An 18,999-nucleotide genomic window follows, 5' to 3' on the forward strand; every position below is an offset into this window, starting at 1 on the left:
ATTGATTGTTTCCCACCTTTAGACGTATCAGAGGAGTACGTCAACTAAAACTGTCACTGTGACATTGGCATTTCTCAAACTCGCCGATTCGTCTAAAGGTGGGAAGCAATCAATATAATGTCAATTTTTAAGTTACAATCGCTAAATTTAACACCTCTACTAGGTTCATCCCTTTTTATCCCACAACTTAATATGTTTTCCATCTTTTCCGTTATTTGCCGGTTATTAGTGCGCTCATCACTGTATAGTTTAAAGCACCAGAAAAGCTATAGTACATTCTTTCACGGTTTTTGCTCTAAATTTTAAAGAACCGCTTGGATTGACATGAAATTTGGCATACGCATAGCTTACATGTCAAAGAAAAAAAGTGATAATGTGCCATTGTGTGCTTTTGCCCTGGGGGTGACTTTCACCCCCTATTGGGGGTGAAAAAATATATGTCCAAAATAAGTCCGGAAATGGATAAACTGACTAATTTTAAGTAACTTTTGTTCTATAGAGCTTTTTCGCCAAGTCAACACTTTTCGAGTTATTTGCGAGTAAATATGTTCATTTTTCAACAAAATAACTACATTTTATAGTCGGTTCGCTAAACTCAGACGCAACTGGCTAGATATTTTAGTCGATATTTTTTTTGTTTTTTGTCAATTTTGCAAAAATTTGTAAAATTACTAACTATTTAGTGATTATTAACTATTTAGTAATTATTTTTTGCCAATTTTACTAAAATTGGCAAAATTACCGACTAAAACATCTAGAAAGTTGCGTCTGAGTTTAGTGATCAGACTTATAGACGGTTTTTCGCAAATAACTCAGAAAGTAAGTATTTTGTCAAAAAAAAACATTCTTAGCAGAAATATAGCCTGTAAAAAAGTAAAAAAAAAATGGTTTACGCGTTAGGTCTCTGGACCTCGTAGAACCAGAGTTATAGCCAATGAAAAATAGATTCATATTCACCAAATTTCAAATAGAACATTTCGAAGTGAAATTTCCAAAAAATTAAACACTTTTTGGGGAAAACCCGTTATAACTTTTTTAAAGTGTTCAAAAAAAGCTTTATTTCTGTTTTTACAAAAAGTTTCTAGCATTAAATTTAAGCAAGTTACGCTCAAAATAAAGTTGGTCCTTATGTTTTGGCAAAAAAAATCGGGAAGACCACCCCCTAATTAGCAACTTAAATTAAATTAATCGTAACGCTCCACAAATTATTTTACTTATGTTGTGTTTATATGATCTGTAAGTTTCATCGATTCAAAGTGCTTTTGGTTTTAAAGTAAAATTTTAAAGAATTTTAATTTTGAAAAATATGCTTTTTTTCAAAATAACTTAAAAATTGTTAGAGATACCGAAAATCTCGAAAAACAAAAAAAATCAGCATTGCTTTTTTGAATATCATGTATTTTTTTGTTTTTCTGTTAGACAAAAATTGATTAAGATTTGGTGTTTCTAAATTTGCATACATTCGTGATCAGTGACTCGTTCAACCCCTTTTAACTACAGCCCTTTAAAAAATAAGGACTTTGAACCGATGAAACTTACAGATCATATAAACAAAACATACACGAGTCAAAAAACTTGTGAAGTCGTAACGATTAAGTTCAATTGAGATACTAATTAGGGGGTGATTTTTCCGATTTTTTTACCAAAAAAAAAGGGACTAACTTTATTTTGAGCGTAACTTGTTTACTTTTGATGCTATAAATTTTTTTTAATAAAACAAAAATGAAGCTTTTTTTAAACACTTTAAATGTGCTTCGTTTTTGGATATTTCACGTTTAAGTATTCCATTTGGAATTTGAAGAATATGAACCTATTTTTAATTAGCTATAACTCTGCTTCTACTAGGTATAGAGACGTGATATATACACCATTTTTTTAAAATTATTTACAGGCTATATTTTTGCTAAGAATGTTTTTTCGACAAAATACTTACTATTTGAGTTATTTGCGAAAAACCGTCTAAAAGCGTGGTTATTTTGTTGAAAAAATGAACATATTTACTGGCAAATAACTCAAAAAGTATTGACTTAGTGAAAAAACTCTATAGAACAAAAATTAATTAAAATTAGTCAGTTTATCCATTTCCGGACTTACTTTGGACGAATATTTTTTCACCCCCAAGAGGGTGTGAAAACCACCCCCGGGTCAAAAGCACATATCGGCACAATATCACTTTTTTTTCTTTGACTTGTTAGCTATGTGTATGCCAAATTTCATGTTAATCCAAGCGGTTCTTTAAAATTTAGAGGTTTTGCAATATTTTACCGTTAAAGAACGTACTACTAGGGGTGGCCGTGTCCGTTCCCATGAGTATGGGTGCCTAAAAAATCACATAAATTAGTGTAAAGTTGTGATTGAACGACAGCGGACCTAATAAAAAAAAGTGTGTTATACAATAATTGAGGCATTGTTCGGTTTTCATTTAAAACTATAGAAGTGTATTATTTTTTTAATTTATAGTGGATGCTATTTCTGGAGGTAAGTGGAGTATTTTAATATACTTTTTATACTTTTTTTTCGTAAAATATACTTTATTTAAAACATATTTGCAAAATAATGGCAAGCATTTTTAATCGTTTTAAGTTTTCCAAGTTTGTAAAAGTAAGAAAGTCTGCTTTGGTCATCAAAGAGTTTTTGCTTAATAAATAGTTCAATATGTATATAAAAATTCCTCAAAAAATCATCTGCAAACTTATTCTTCTTTTTCTTATCTTTTAAGTCCTTTTACTGTTATGTATAATCCTATGTTTTTGCTTCCTTATTTTTATATTTTTTAATAATTTTGGTCGGGCGAGCTAAAAATTTTGAATTTTTTAAAAATGAAATGCATTAACGAAACTTTGTGTTAAGAAGCCACAAATTGGTAGGTAATAATTATAATTAATGGTATCCATTTACAAAACAATTTAGATGTATTAATAGTTGACTTACCTATTTTTGGCTTCTTAATATAAAGTATCGTTTATGCATTTTATTTTTAAAAAAATGCAAAATTTTTGGACTCCTGCGACCAAAATTATTAAAAAATATAAACACAAGGAAGCAAAAAGATAGACCTATACATAAAGGTACAAGGACTTAAAGGTTAAAAAAAGAAGAAGAAAGCAAAAAAAAATAACAAAAAACGACGGTTTTTGTGTAAAAAAATTTAAATTTACTTGATCAGCTGCTTTATATTTTGTTCTTACTCTATTAACTGGCCATAACGTTAAAGTCTCTTAATACAGAAATTCTGCAGCATGTTACATTTTTTTAAATGAAAAATTCCACTAAATTTGCAACTTGTTGCAGATAATTTTTTGAGGAATATTTATATACATATTGAACTTATATTGAACTTATACAGGGTGTAACGAAAATACAGGTCATAAATTTAATCGCATATTCTGAGACCAAAAATAGTTCGAATGAACCTAATTTACCTTAGTACAAATATGCACATAAAGAAAGTTACAGCCCTTTGAAGTTACAAAATGAAAATCGATTTTTTCGAATATATCCAAAACTATTAGATATTTTTTATTGAAAATGGACACGTATAATTCTTCGTATAATGCCAGGAACATCTTAAAACAGAATTATAGTGAAATTTGTGCACCCCATAAAAATTTTATGGGGGTTTTTTGGTTCCCTTAAACCCCCCCCCCCAAACTTTTGTGTACGTTCCAATTAAATTATTATTGTGGTACCATTAGTTAAATTCAATATTTATAAAACTTTTTTGCCTCTTAGTATTTTTTAGATAAGGCAGTTTTTATCGAGTTGCGGCTTCTTTTTTAATATGTTTACATAAAATTTTTATGGGGATTTTGTTCCTTTAAACCCCCCAAATGTTTGTGTATGTTCCAATTAAACTTTTACTGTTGTACCATTAGTTAAACACAGTGTTTTTAAAACTTTTTTGCCTCTTTGTATTTTTTCGAGAAGGCACTTTTTATCGAGATATTACTTCTTTTTTAATATGGTTCAAAATATACCTAAAAATGTAAATCATAAATAAATTTTCATATTATTACCAAGTCTCCATAATCGTACTTTGCCATATACAAATATGTGGTGGATTTGACAAATATTCAAAATATCTCGATAAATACTAACTTTTCGATAAAGTACTAAGAGGCAAAAAAGTTTTTAAAATATTGTGTTTAACTAATGGTACTACAATAATAATTAAATTGGAACGTACACAAAAGTTTGGGGGGTTTAAAGGAACAAAACCCCCATAAAATTTTCATGGGGTGTCCAAATTTCACTATAATTTTTTCTTAAGATACTACTACCATAAGAATGTCACATGTCTATTTTCAATAAAAGATCTCGAATAGTTTTCGATATATTGGAAAAAATCAATTTTCATTTTGTAACTTCAAAGGGCTGTAACTTTTTTTATGTGCACATTTGTACTAAGGTAAGTTAGGTTCAATCGAACTATTTTTGGTCCCAGAATATGTGACTAAATTTATGACCTGTATTTTTGTTACACCCTGTATATATTATATTGAATACATATTAAGCAAAAAATCTTTGTTGGCCAAAGCTGACTTTTTTACTTTTCCCATTTTAAAACTTGGTAAACAGTAAACGATTGAAAATTCTTGCCATTATTTTGTAAATATGTTGTAAATAGAGTTTATTTTAGGAAAAAAAATCTAAAAAGTATATTAAAATACCCCACTTACCTCCAGAAACAGCATCCACTATAAAATAACAAAATATTTTGGCCAGTCACATCTGATAGAAGATTTAATTGTCTTTGTTTTGTTCCTGTACGGCTTGGTTCCGGAATGAATCGTTTTGAAGTTATAAGCAAAAAAAGTAGAAAGGGGGCGAAATTTTTTGAAATTTTTGAAGTGTTTTATTTTTTTTTTTTTGTTGATGTTCCGGGCATATTTGAGAGGGAGCATAGATCAGTTATTATTGACGAAGTTATCACCTGGCTTTGTCCGCAAAGGTCTGAATGCCACCTCTCACATCCACCTAAAAAGATCCTTACTGGTCTAAATGTTGTATTTTATTTGTTGTAAGTATGTTCAATTTGCAATTTATATAAATTTTGCAATTAATTGTTTTTGTCTTTGGTTTTATATCATATTTACTGTATATTGACGATTTATTTAATTTTAGTAAATTGTAGTTGTTATTTGTTGTTGATATTATTTTTCTTTTGACTGTATGCAAGCTTTGTCCATAAAATTATAAAAATTTTCAGTGACAATAAAGCATATTTCTATTCTATTCTATTCACGTCTATAATTTTAAACGAAAACCTAACAATACCTCAATAATTGTATGACACACTTTAATTTTATTCGGTCCGCTTTCGTTCAATCCCAACTTTACACTAATATAAATATGTGATATGCTTGTATTGTTCTACCCTCAACGGCCGTTTGTGATTCTCAAAAACCTACAGAGTAAGATTCATATAAAATTTCTCGGAATATATAAACTTAAATTTTGGCAAAAGACAAGTTTTTACTCTAATGGCATATAAAACAACGTAATGTTACTCTACATCCCACCAGACTGAAAACAATGGGAAACTTCTCTGGTTACACCTCCGAGGCTTCTACAATTTGCAAGCCATACCTAAGCTGAGACTAAGGAAGATGAGGGAATTTTACAATTTATAATTCACGTCCCATCTACTCAGCGCGGTAAAGTTCCAACGAGAATGGTTCCCTTCGTACTCCAATCAGAGTAAACATGTAAATCAAAAATGAATAACCATTTTCAATTTCGTTGCAAAACGAAAATACAGCCGCATCATATTCTAGTCCAATCAGAGAGTGCAGCAAGCACCTCTCTGATCCACCCAAATGGATATGGAGTAACATTACGTTGTTTTATATACCATTAGAGTGAAAACTTAGTCTTTTTGCAAGCAGTTGCCGCTAGGGCATCTATGCCATTTCGTTCGTTGCAATCCGTGACTGCACGGCGGGGTTTGTTTTGGTTGGATCAGAGAGAGCAGCATATGTGCCTCCTGATGAGAGACTAATAAGTTTCGAAACCGGTAGAGGTGCTTGCTGCACTCTCTGATTGGACTAGAAAATGATGCGGCTGTATTTTCGTTTTGCAACGAAATTGAAAATGGTTATTCATTTTTGAATTAAATTTTTGCATTTTGGCCAGGTTTTCGGCAAAATTCACCACTGTGCGTCGTCGGCTTATAGAACGTGTTCTGTATACTCGGTGTTGATTGATAGCTTGTGTATATATATGATTGAGGATGGGGAGCCTGAACAAAGCCATTATTTTGTTTTTCCATTTGGTTCATTTATATCTCTAGTACGCCATAGAGTCACCTATTTTACAGCAAGAACTCAACAATTTTCACTAGAAGGCCATCTTTCGAGCATACATTTTTGTTAAAAGCGTTCTGTGATTCACTGTATCGTAGAAGGAACTCAGGTCGACCAGTGCAAGTCCTGTTATTTGTTTATTGTGCTTCAATTAACCTCTGAACCCACAGAACGACGTAAAAATATGTTTACTGTATTTAGTTTGATATCCCATGTGATAAATACTCATTTTTTTATTTCAGTTAAGTTTGCGTGATAACCCACTAATTATAAGATTCGTCAGTGAGATGAGTCACAGTCCTTCAAGTTTGTTAGAACTGTCGGCAAGAACTATCAAATTATATAATATTGGATATGGACCCGGAGATATACCTGCCACACTATTCAGCTATATAAACTCTGGTCATCATTGTGTTAATCCCCATTGCAAAGGTAAATATTTGTAAAATTTCAAGTATGTAGATAAGATTATACAGGGTGGGCCAATGAAAACAGCCCACCTCGATATTTGGCAGTATTTATTAGATTTTGAGGAAGGAAATGACGAAACAGGTCGATTTTTATTCTAAGGGGGACACATTTTTACGATAAATATATCTGTCATTTGTGAACCCCCTCCCTTCCACTTCTGCAATCCCTTGTTTTTAAATAGGGGATATACCTTGTGCAGTACGTCATTAAAAAAGCATTTACATGGATTATTCAGACATAACGATTGTCCACGATTTTTTTCAATATTTGCAACGTCATTCATTTAAAGTACAACGCCTCTTAAAAATGAAACGTAATACCTATGGTTTGCTAATATGTCATTTTTTTCTGTCATTGACACCATTTTGAACATCGAATTAATTATTTCGATATTATTTAAGTATATTGTTTAATGTATCATAACTTCTAATTTATTTAATTTTCGTTACATACCTATTAATTTATTGCTTTTGCAGTATTTGTTTTAATTCACTTTTGATATGACAGAAAAAATGACATATTAGAAAATCATAGGCGTTATGTTTCATTTTTAGGAGGTGTTGTACTTTAAATGAATTAAGATTTTTTTGAAAAGACGGTGCAAATATCGAAAAGAAAAATCGTGGACAGTCGTATGCCTCAATACTCCATGTAAATGCCTTACTAATGATGTACCGCACATGGTATATTTCCTATTTAAAAACAAGGGGTTGGGGAAGTGGAAGGGAGGGGGTTGACAAAGGACAGATGTATGTATCGTAAAAATGTGACCCCCTTATAACAAAAATCGACCTGTTTCCTCATTTCCTTAAAATCTAATAAATACCGCCAAATATCGAGGTGGACTGTTTTCATTGGTCCACCCTGTAAATTTAAGCCACACACACTTTAATATAATCTTATGGAACATGACATATTAAAATTTTATTATATAAGAATGTATCGTGGATAGTCGTTCTGTCTGAATACTACATGTAAATGCCTTACTAATGATGTGTCGCACTTGGTATATTTCCTATTTAAAAACAATGGGGGTGGGAAATTGAAAGAGACGGGGTTGACAAATGACATATGTATGTATCGTAAAAATGTGTCCCCCTTAAAACAAAAATCGACCTGTTTCCTCATTTCCTTAAAATCTAATAAATACCGCCAAATATCGAGGTGAACTGTTTTCATTGGCCCACCCTGTATATTTAAGCCACACAAACTTCAATATAATCTTATGGAACATGACCTTTTAAAATTTTATTATATAAGAACGTATCGTGGACAGTCGTTATGTCTGAATACTACATGTAAATGCCTTACTAATGATGTGTCGCACATGGTATATGTATTTCCTATTTAAAAACAAGGGGTTGGGGAAGTGGAAGGGAGGGGGTTGACAAAGGCCAGATGTATGTATCGTAAAAATGTGTCCCCCTTAGAACAACCCGACATCGACCCGTTTCCTCATTTCCTTAAAATCTAATAAATACCGCCAAATATCGAGGTGGACTGTTTTCATTGGTCCACCCTGTAAATTTAAGCCACACACACTTTAATATAATCTTATGGAACATGACATATTAAAATTTTATCATATAAGAATGTATCGTGGATAGTCGTTCTGTCTGAATACTACATGTAAAAGCCTTACTAATGATGTGTCGCACTTGGTATATTTCCTATTTAAAAACAATGGGGGTGGGAAATTGGAAGAGACGGGGTTGACAAATGACAGATGTATGTATCGTAAAAATGTGTCCCCCTTAAAACAAAAATCGACCTGTTTCCTCATTTCCTTAAAATCTAATAAATACCGCCAAATATCGAGGTGAACTGTTTTCATTGGCCCACCCTGTATATTTAAGCCACACACACTTCAATATAATCTTATGGAACATGACCTATTAAAATTTTATTATATAAGAACGTATCGTGGACAGTCGTTATGTCTGAATACTACATGTAAATGCCTTACTAATGATGTGTCGCACATGGTATATATTTCCTATTTAAAAACAAGGGGTTGGGAAATTGGAAGGGAGGGGGTTGACAAAGGACAGATGTATGTATCGTAAAAATTTGTCCCCCTTAAAACAAAAATCGACCTATTTCCTCATTTCCTTAAAATTTAATATATACCGCCAAATATCGAGGTGGACTGTTTTCATTGGTCCACCCTGTAAATTTAAGCCACACACACTTTAATATAATCTTATGGAACATGACATATTAAAATTTTATTATATAAGAACGTATCGTGGATAGTCGTTATGTCTGAATACTACATGTAAATGCCTTACTAATGATGTGTCGCACATGGTATATTTCCTATTTAAAAACAAAGGTGGTGGGAAATTGGAAGGGAGGGGGTTGACAAAGGACAGATGTATGTATCGTAAAAATGTGTTCCCCTTAGAACAAAAATCGACCTGTTTCCTCATTTCCTTAAAATCTAATAAATACCGCCAAATATCGAGGTGGACTGTTTTCATTGACCCACCCTGTATATTTAAGCCACACACACTTCAATATAATCTTATGGAACATGACATATTAAAATTTTATTATATAAGAACGTATTTGGGACAAGAGATTACAATTATTACATTGAGTCATTCACCCCGTCTAGACCACTTCCCGTTTATGTTGTACGTCTATTGCGTTGTCACAATTTTAATTATTGTATTTATTATCTGCACAATCGGCTGCTATTGATGCAAAACACTGGCGAAGCGTCCATGTAACCATTGTTACCATTGGTAACAGTTAAAATTTGTAAATAAATATTTTATGACTACTATGAAATAATTCCATTTATATTTTTAAAAAATAGAAATATTTGTTAATAGTATCTACCTAATTCAGTAAAATAGCCAACTAGATGCACGAAAATATCAGCGAGTTTATGTAAAATCGGTTGCACGTTATTATAATACGCCCTTACCACAGTATAAAGAGGTTCCGTATTTATTATACTGTGCCCTTACCGTGCGCCGCGCCGCGGCCGTTTACCACTTCTGTGAGTGGCAACGATAGTAGGATCTTTGACTGGATCGTCTCTGAAAATTTTGCGGGGACGATGGCTCTGAAACCGCGTATTGGTGTTACCAAATTTTAATTTGGTGACGCTAGGTAGGGCCGGTGTCTATCGGGACAGAAAATACCGACGTAAGAATATCAGACTTAATAAATGCAATTTTAATTATTATTATAATTATAGGTAATAATTATAATTCCATTTATGAAGTCTGTTATTCTTAGGGCCGGTATTTTCTCGATTAAACTCCGGTTAGTTAACCGTACCGGCCCTTTGGATTCGATTATTGCATAATATGCATTATTAATTATTAGTTTATAACTTGTAACTGTACTTGCTTATTGTACAGATAATATATCTATACCTTTTTATCCTATATAAATAATATTAATCGATTTTAATTACTTGTCGAAATATATTAATTAACAACAACATTATTATAATATGACATATAATAATATTGATTATACAGTACATTGTAGTGTATAATCAATAAAATAAAAATTATTTAATATTTTAGGCTAAAAATGACAAATGAATGTACTGATTAGTATACTAATTATACAATTTGGATTTTTTAATAAAGTATAAAGGTGATATAATACATATTTTACCTAAAAACAACAAATATGTTTTTAGTTTGTAGATACTTTATATAATTTCTTAAATTTTTAATTTTTTAATTTTATTTCATCTATTTTTATAATAGACCTGGATCGCGCGTACCAAAAAAAAGTTGATTAATAGCAAGCTGAAAATTCACGGTGTCTAGTCGAACAAACTTTGATGTATGGGAACACTGTATATATAAAAATATTTATAAAATACATTATATATATATATATATATATATATATATATATATATATAATTATATATATATTTTATATATATATTTATTTATCATTGTCTTCTTAATTATATATATATATATATATATATATATATATATATATATATATATATATATAGATAATATATAATATATCTGGTATATATTTAATATCTGGTTTTGGTAACACTTTAGAAAAAGTCACGCGTCGCCACTGATGCAAAATAATGTTTTACAATATAATTACAGTCGGAAAAATGAAAGAATACCCATGAACGATCATATCAAGCACATATTTTGGATTTACTGCGTTTTTCTATAAATAACAAACGAGAGAGATAGATTATTAAGTGTTGTCTATTAAGCAAAAACGTTATCCAAGACATACGTAGTTACATATTTATAATTGATAGAGTGAGACGGCGAGACAATTGTTCAACGTAGTTATGTTAATTTAGTAGAAAATATAAACTCACACTTGACTATTTCTGTACTTCTAATGTCATAGTCATTCTTAGAAAAACATTCAACATTAGTAGAGATAATGATTGTATAAACTACTATTCGAGTAATCGTGCTGGTCAACTATAATCTGACAGATTCAATTTCTGTCACTTTGACAGTGAAATTGGGTTAGGGTCGGTAGAGTTTATAAATTTTAATAATCAGTCGTATTTACTTGAATAAACTCAGTTCTTTTAAAAGCTATTTTGATATTATATTGTATTTTTGGTTTGGTAAGTATTTATTTAATTAAAATAAGTCAATAAAATTTGTGAGTAATCATCTGTCAATATGGTTAACTTCTGTCTATGAGTTTGTCAAACGTGTACATATTACTCTGACTTTTCAATCATAGTGTATAAAATTACAGATTAGTATATTTTTGCGAATGTACATTTATTTGCAGATAATGTCTGGAAAATTATCTGGATACCAAAATGATATGAATCCATTAAGTTTACTTTCATTTAAGTCACTTAATGCAGCTGACATAAACGACATTTTTTAAATTCCTGTTACTATTTACGTCCGGCAACTTTAACATGGAAAAATTCATAATACAGTGGAATCGCGATTATCCGAGTCCCGACTAACCGAGCCACTGGATTAACCGAGGTAGTAAATTTTTGAAAAAATTTTCAAAGAGCCAAATTTTTGAAGATTGGTTTTTTGACGAGTTCGTTTGCGTTGTTGAGGCCTACTTAAAAAAGAAAAATCTACCAAGAAAAGCTATTCTTCTTTTGGACAACGCGCCATCTCATCCAGATGCAAGTTCGTTGGTTAGCGGTGACATTAAAGTTGTGTTCTTGCCACCAAACGTCACATCTCTCATTCAACCTCTGGACCAAGGAGTTTTAGAGGCTATGAAACGGAACTATCGTCGAAGGCTTCTCCAAGTGTTGTTGACCTGGTTGGATGAGGGAATGACTGTGACAGCAGCCCTTAATAAGATCACCGTTAAGGATGTGTCTTACTGGATAGCTTCAGCGTGGGATGATGTGAGAGTATCAACTTTGCAAAAGTCATGTCAAATTGAAGCAAAAAGTGATGAAAAAAATAATAATTGTATTGCTGAAATAGCAGACCTCGATAATCAGTTACCAACGGAACTGCCGATAAATGATGAAGATGTCAACGAGTGGATTATGCAGGATCAGCGAATGGAACTGACTGATGATGCAATCGCCAACATGCTTATCAACCCACACAATGTCACTGAGGATGACACAGATGAGATAATCGAGAAAATTTCTCACTCCGAAGGAATGAAGGCGATTGGAGCTGCCCTCGCCTGCATTGAGCAACAGGAAGAGTCAACCCCTACCGATGTCCTTCATCTTCAGCGTTGGCGCAACATCGCAGCGTCAAAACGAGGCCAGAAGTTGACGCAGAAATCTATCAGACTTTTTTAAAACATGAAAATGATCCATTACGTATGTACATGTTTTCCTATCTATGTATGTATTTTAACAATATACCTACTCTATATACAGGTTTACTTCAATTTTACATAATAAACTAATTACATACGTCATAAATTTTGACTTTCGCTTATTTTAAGCAAATACCCGATCTCCGCGTTATTCGAGTTTTTCGGTATCCGAGGTATGCGCGGTCCCAATTAGCTCGGATACTCGCGATTCCACTGTACTATATTTGCTTACTCATTATTGTTGTATTATTAATCTATATCAAATAATTAATTACGGTAGTAAAAGTAACATTTATTACCAATAAATATATAGGTATTATCAGAAAAAGAATAACACAACAAATTTTTGACACATTTACCATAGCGAAAAATCGTACGGTGGGGTAGTGTCACATCCGTTTTTTACAGTATTAACTTAGTTTAGACGTTGTTTTGACTAATGTGCGTCCATAGATATAATAACACAATAGATTAGGCCAGGTCCGAAAAATAGCGTAACGCGGAGCAGTTCGGGTCGGTGGTCTATCTATCTCCCTCTATCGGCGCTTAGCTTTCTCTCTCTAGCATATGATGGCTGCCGCCTCTGTGTCACTGTCGTTCCATTACTCCCACCTCTTGGTAGATACGCTCACACTCGCTCGACAGACAAAGATAGCTAGACCACTGTACTTGATATTGGCGTTACACCCCGACACCTTGACTTTACAGTACAGGTTCTTATGACCAACAGTGATGCCAAATTTTATCAGAAACAGTTTTTAAGCAAACATACTTTTTTCTATAGGATAACTATTAATAAATTAGGAATTAATATTATTGACATTTTGTGGCTGTCAGGGGTTCTAAATCATTTTTTTTTTTCGAAAAATACCTTTATGTGAACAAAATAAAAATAATTTTGTATAAAACATTTATATAATAATGTATTTAAGCGCATAAATATGTTAAACCTTAATAAATACGTAGGTACCTACAGAAATAATTGACATACATTTAAACTATATTTTAGCTTCTTTCTATAATATCGTCTTCCTCACTTTCACTGCCACTGTCGTAGGGTGTAAACACATTAAAATGACATTAATTTCATCTTGGAAATCAGTCATTAAGAATAACAATAAACTGCAATGAGTTACTCAATACAATGTTATCAGTAGTAATTGCACAACAGCTCCAAAATTATTGAATTTTTCCCGAGTGACACTTTGACAGTTTTAATTTCACGAGCCAAAGGCGAGTAAAATTATGTCAAAGTGTCACGAGGGCAAAAATTCTATATTAATTTTAGAGTTCGAGTGCAATTTGTTGCGATTATTTCATGAATAAAACTGTTCAAAACCAAAATTTTATTGTAATTTATTTATGTAAGTACAAATTAGTACAATTACACACAAAGTTTTTATAAATATTTGACGATTGAAAGTCATCACTTTTATAATTTTTAAAACATTAATTGTCATTAATGTCACTGAATGTATTTTTTCGTAGTAACGAAGGGCATCTGACGTAATATACTTAACGACGGGCAATTATCAAAAATTATCAATTTAATTCAGATTTCTTTAGTCAGAATCTCCTATGAATGAAATAATCAGTAATAATTTTAAGCTTATTTGATATTCTTTGTTATAATTTAATTTAGGTGAACTGACCATCAACAATTATACTTCATTTATTCTCAACTGTAGGACCTGGTAGGACAATATAAAACTTTAAACTTGACTGACAAACCATTTTATATTTTTCTTGACATCACTTCAGAACTGTCTATAAGTACTGTCAATACATAAATTAACAACCATAGAACAACATCCACTTTTAATGTTGAATATTCTAGCATTCTTAACCAAAAAAAGTTATTACGCATATCGCGATTATAAAATTGCTGATTATTTTTCGAAAATGACTATCACTCACAAAAAAACAATGAAAATATTGTTTTACTTGACTGTAACGGGTTAGTTTTAATTTAAAATTTTTAGGGACCTACATTTTTAGGACCTTAATAATGTCCGATTGAAAATTCTTTTGAAGAAAATCGGCATCGCCGCGCTAAAAACTCCCATGAGGATTGTATTGCCGTATGTTCGTGAACTGTAAAGTCAAGGTGGGACAGACATTAGAAATTTTTGATTTGATTCGTATGCATATCATCGATGACGCATGGGCATTCTTTCATTTTTCCTAGTGTATATTTATTAAAACCTGTAAACCTGGATCATCCTCATTGATTTCTTAAAATGTATTGAATTAAACAAGAAGTAAATCAATCCCTAATTTTTTCGACTATTAAAACACTTGAGGTTTTAGAAGCTTATATTTTTAAATGTTCAGTACTGTTGTTCTTTCTACTAGTATGAAAAAACAAATAAATTGATTGAGATTGCCAAAAGCGCTTTCAGTAAGATGAAAACAGTATTATGCAATGGAAAACTGCCAGTGGAAAAAAGACTTGCCAGCTTTGAGATGTGGTGTTACCGAAGAATGTGGAAAATACCATAGACACAACACGTAACAAACACGGCAATATTAAGGGAATGGGTACGTATTTTCGGCTGCAATGCTATTCAAATGGGGATTCATTTTTTTCGAATCCTGAAGAAACTAATAAAGTATTTTTGAAAAATTTAAACGCATAATGAAAGATTACGTTCTTACCGAGGACCGAAAGTCCCTGAAAACTTCTATAATGTTTATTTTAATAAATTACAGGGGGGGAAAACTATGATAAAATGTAGTGTGATTTTTAATTTCAAATATCTTATTCAAAAGAAATTTTTTATTTATTCTAAGGGACTTTCGGCCCTCGATAATAATTTAGTGTTTCATTCTGCGTTTAAATTTTTTAAAAATATTTATTAGTTTTTTCAGGATTCGAAAAAAATGTACACCATGTCATGTTAGTTTAAAAATTATCACATTTATTAACTGAATTAATAATATAGAGTTCGGCATGTCAGCGTATATTTGCTTCATTGATCTGACGAAGGCGTTTGACAAAGTTCGCCTGGGAGACATTCTAAATATAGCAATAGAAAATAAAACACCAACCAGCATAACAAAGATAGTCCATAACCTAAATAACAACAACGTAACCAAAGTTAGAGCAGAAGACCAGTTCACTGAAAATATTCCAACACTGGGAGGAATTAGACAAGGAGACAGTTTAAGTCCCTTCTTGTTTAACCTACTCAAGGGCAAAATTATAAACAAAGTAACATCTCTTAATCTCGGATATAGAATGGGCAACAAAAGAATTGGTAAGGTGTGTTACGCAGATGATGCAGCAATTATTGCTGAATCAGAAGATGATCTTCAGAGACAGCTCTTTCAGTTCTTTCAAGTAAGCCGCCAACTAAATATGAACATTTCTACCCACAAAACTAAATGTATGACAATAGCAAAAGATCCGCTCAGATGTAAGTTAGTGGTTGAGAACAACCCCATAGAACAGGTGATGCAATTCAGATATCTGGGCATAGATATATCAAGCACTCACGACCCAGTAAAGGACCTGAGGAGTCAGATCAACAAAGCATCTGCATTGTCAGGATGTCTGCGGGAGATAGTCTGGTCAAATCCGTATATGCGCACAGATAGTAAAATTAGAATCTACAAGACTTACATACGACCGATCATGACATATGGCATAGAAGTGCGCGAAGACACCAACAAAACGAAACAGATGCTAAGAGTTGCCGAAATGAAAACCGTAAGAACAATAGTGGGGAACACAAGAAGAGACAGAGTAAGAAATGCAGACATTAGAGAGCAATGCAAAATTCAAGATATTGTAAGATGGGGAAGGCAGCGCAAGAGGATGTGGTACAACCATGTAAGACGAATGGATGAGAATAGACTCCCAAAAATTGCCCTAGAAAACAACCCGCCCGGTTCAAGACCCCCCGTAAGACCACCTAAGAGATGGAGGGATAGTTGGCAATCTACCTCCCAGGAAATTAACCAGAGGCAGCTTCAGAATTAAACCGATCGAAAGATCTCCAAGAAGTAAAAGAAGAAGAAGAATAATTTGCAATTATACAAATAACAGTTATCCGAGAATATTCAAAAGCCATCTCTTTAAAGTTAATGATGACATTGTCAAGTAGAATGACATTCTAGTAATGTTTACATATCCATACCAGTTTGAATTTTAATATACGTAATTTGCCGTGTAAAGACAGAAAAAGTAGGGATAGCCGTAAAATATTTGCGAATTATGTACCGATGGCCTTAAGAAAGATGGAAAAAGAAATACTTAACACTATGAAGGAAAGAAAAATGAGCTACTTTGGTGACATAATAAGAAATGAAAAATATGATTTGATGTGATTAGTTATACAAAGGAAAGTGGAAGGAAAGAGAGGACAGGGAAGACGACACACGTCCTGGTTGAAAATTTTAAAGCAGTGGAGTGGAAAAACCACAATAGAGTTCTTCAGAACCTCTGCAGACAGAGTTAAATGGGCCATGATGATCGCCAATGTACTTAAAGGATGAGCACATGAAGAAAGTTTTTAAAAATCGAGTTAGCTTAGGACAAATTTAAATCAGTTCTTTGCATTTTTTTTATAAGGACTAGTTATGGCAATAACTAATGGCCCATTAACGAAAATACAAAGAATCGAAGTATTAATTATGGTTGGATATGAAGATAAGGCAGGAACACAAGGAGTGTATAATTTTTTTATATCAATACATTTCGTGGAACGCCGTTATCCTCTTTGTGAAAAAACTGCAAAGTACTCTTTTAGAACCGCAATAGTTTTTACAATGAAAGGCGCTACCGAGCAGGCAAAATCTTAATTTTGGGCATAAATGTCTCTGGGTCTGAAATCTGGGTAATAGGATTGCCGTTCCAGTAGCTTATAGTGCAGATCACTTAATTTCCCCACTGCCAAGTAACCTTTGTGGACAGATGCATTGTCCTGACGGAAAAGGATTTTTTTCCTCAAGCCGGGTCTCTTTTTACAAGTGCTTACATCATTTATGGGTATATTAACCCATACGCAGTTATGGCTTTACCTTTTTCAAGATAGAAACATGAACGAAAATATTTTCACACCGCACGACTAGGCTATTGATTATATTCAAAATAAGAGAGCTAAAAGGAACTACAACGTTAATGAGATTTTATTATCTCATATGGTAAATGGACCTCTATATTTGAAAAAACCGCGGAGTGCTACCATTTAAATGGGTGCGTTTTTGAGAAAGGGGCGAATTAGTCCCTAGGCTCAGGGTGAACTGGGGTGAGTTCTATGCACTTTTGGCACAAACACGTCTACAGGAAAATTGTTCCAGGTTAAATTTACTATCGAAATTTCATATTTTAAAGTAAAAATATTTTTTTTACAAAAATATATTCAAAAGAAAAGCAAGAAAAAACACCAAAGAAAGCAATTTTGTTCTTTGTCCCATAACTTTTTTCCTCAGGGATATAGGTATATGTAGATATTGCTTCAGCGAAAAATAACGTCAGTCCTTTCTCTTTAAAATAACGTTTAGTAAAAGTCACTAGGATTTATATTTTCCGAAATAGGATTTTTCAAATTTAGCCGCTCACAGCATTTTTGGGCCATTTTCCCCATTATGTTGCAAACATTGTTCTGTAACTTTTTTCTACGCATTTCTAGATATATGTAATGGTAGGTTTAGTAGAAATAGAAGTCCATTGTCTTTAAAATAGTATATTGTATATGGTTGTGTGACTATTTTTAAGCAAGTTATAATTTTTCAAGGTTTTATACTTTTAATGACTTTCTTGTACATTTAGGTATATACATTGTGCAGTAGAAAAAAGCTTATTTTCTTTACTTTAAAATGGTGTATTGCAAAAAATTCTAGGATTATTTATAAACAAGATATCCGTAGGATATCCAAGGTTATCTGTAATTTGAGAAAAATTTTAATTTTTTATTTTTTTCAATTAGAAGAATATAATTAGAAGAATATAGGTATACATATTATAACATAATTTTTAATTCCAAATAACTTTTCTTAATATCACTTTTCGATATTGTGAAATATAAAGGTACAGTAAAACCTCGATATAACGGACTAATTGGGGGGGGGGGTCCGTTAAAGCCGAAAGTCCGTTATATAAAAATAGGTTTAAAATAAATATAAAAAAACTTGATTTTGAAAATATGCACTCGACGCGCTTGCTTTCGGTAATCCTGCTTTGAAAAACAAATCAAGTTTTGTTTGTACTTTTGAAGTTTGCTGTTTTTTTTTATAATAAACTCTCTAAAATTACGAAATTGCGTATAATACAGTGAACTTCGTTATCTGACGAATAATCAAAATGTTATTAGATCGTCGAGATGCGATCTTACCTCTGATATCTTCATTTTTGGCAGTGTTGTTTTGTTTTCTTTGCTATCTTCACAACCATCCTCATTTTTTAGTTTCAAAATTTCATCTG

At 32.1% G+C, this 18,999-nt stretch overlaps 1 protein-coding gene across 2 annotated transcripts in view; it reads left to right on the plus strand.

The window, feature by feature from the left end:
* LOC114331569 (leucine-rich repeat-containing protein 58) overlaps positions 1–18,999 on the plus strand; it is a 95,814-nt gene that overhangs the window by 66,988 nt on the left and 9,827 nt on the right. For both annotated transcript variants that reach the window (XM_028281175.2, XM_028281174.2), the window contains exon 4: positions 6,548–6,737. In XM_028281175.2, the coding sequence (XP_028136976.1) occupies positions 6,548–6,737 (190 nt within the window). The remainder of the gene's footprint in view (positions 1–6,547; positions 6,738–18,999) is intronic.

Source organism: Diabrotica virgifera, chromosome 6 (genome assembly GCF_917563875.1).
Source record: "Diabrotica virgifera virgifera chromosome 6, PGI_DIABVI_V3a".
In the NCBI taxonomy this organism is placed as follows: Eukaryota; Metazoa; Arthropoda; class Insecta; order Coleoptera; family Chrysomelidae; genus Diabrotica; species Diabrotica virgifera.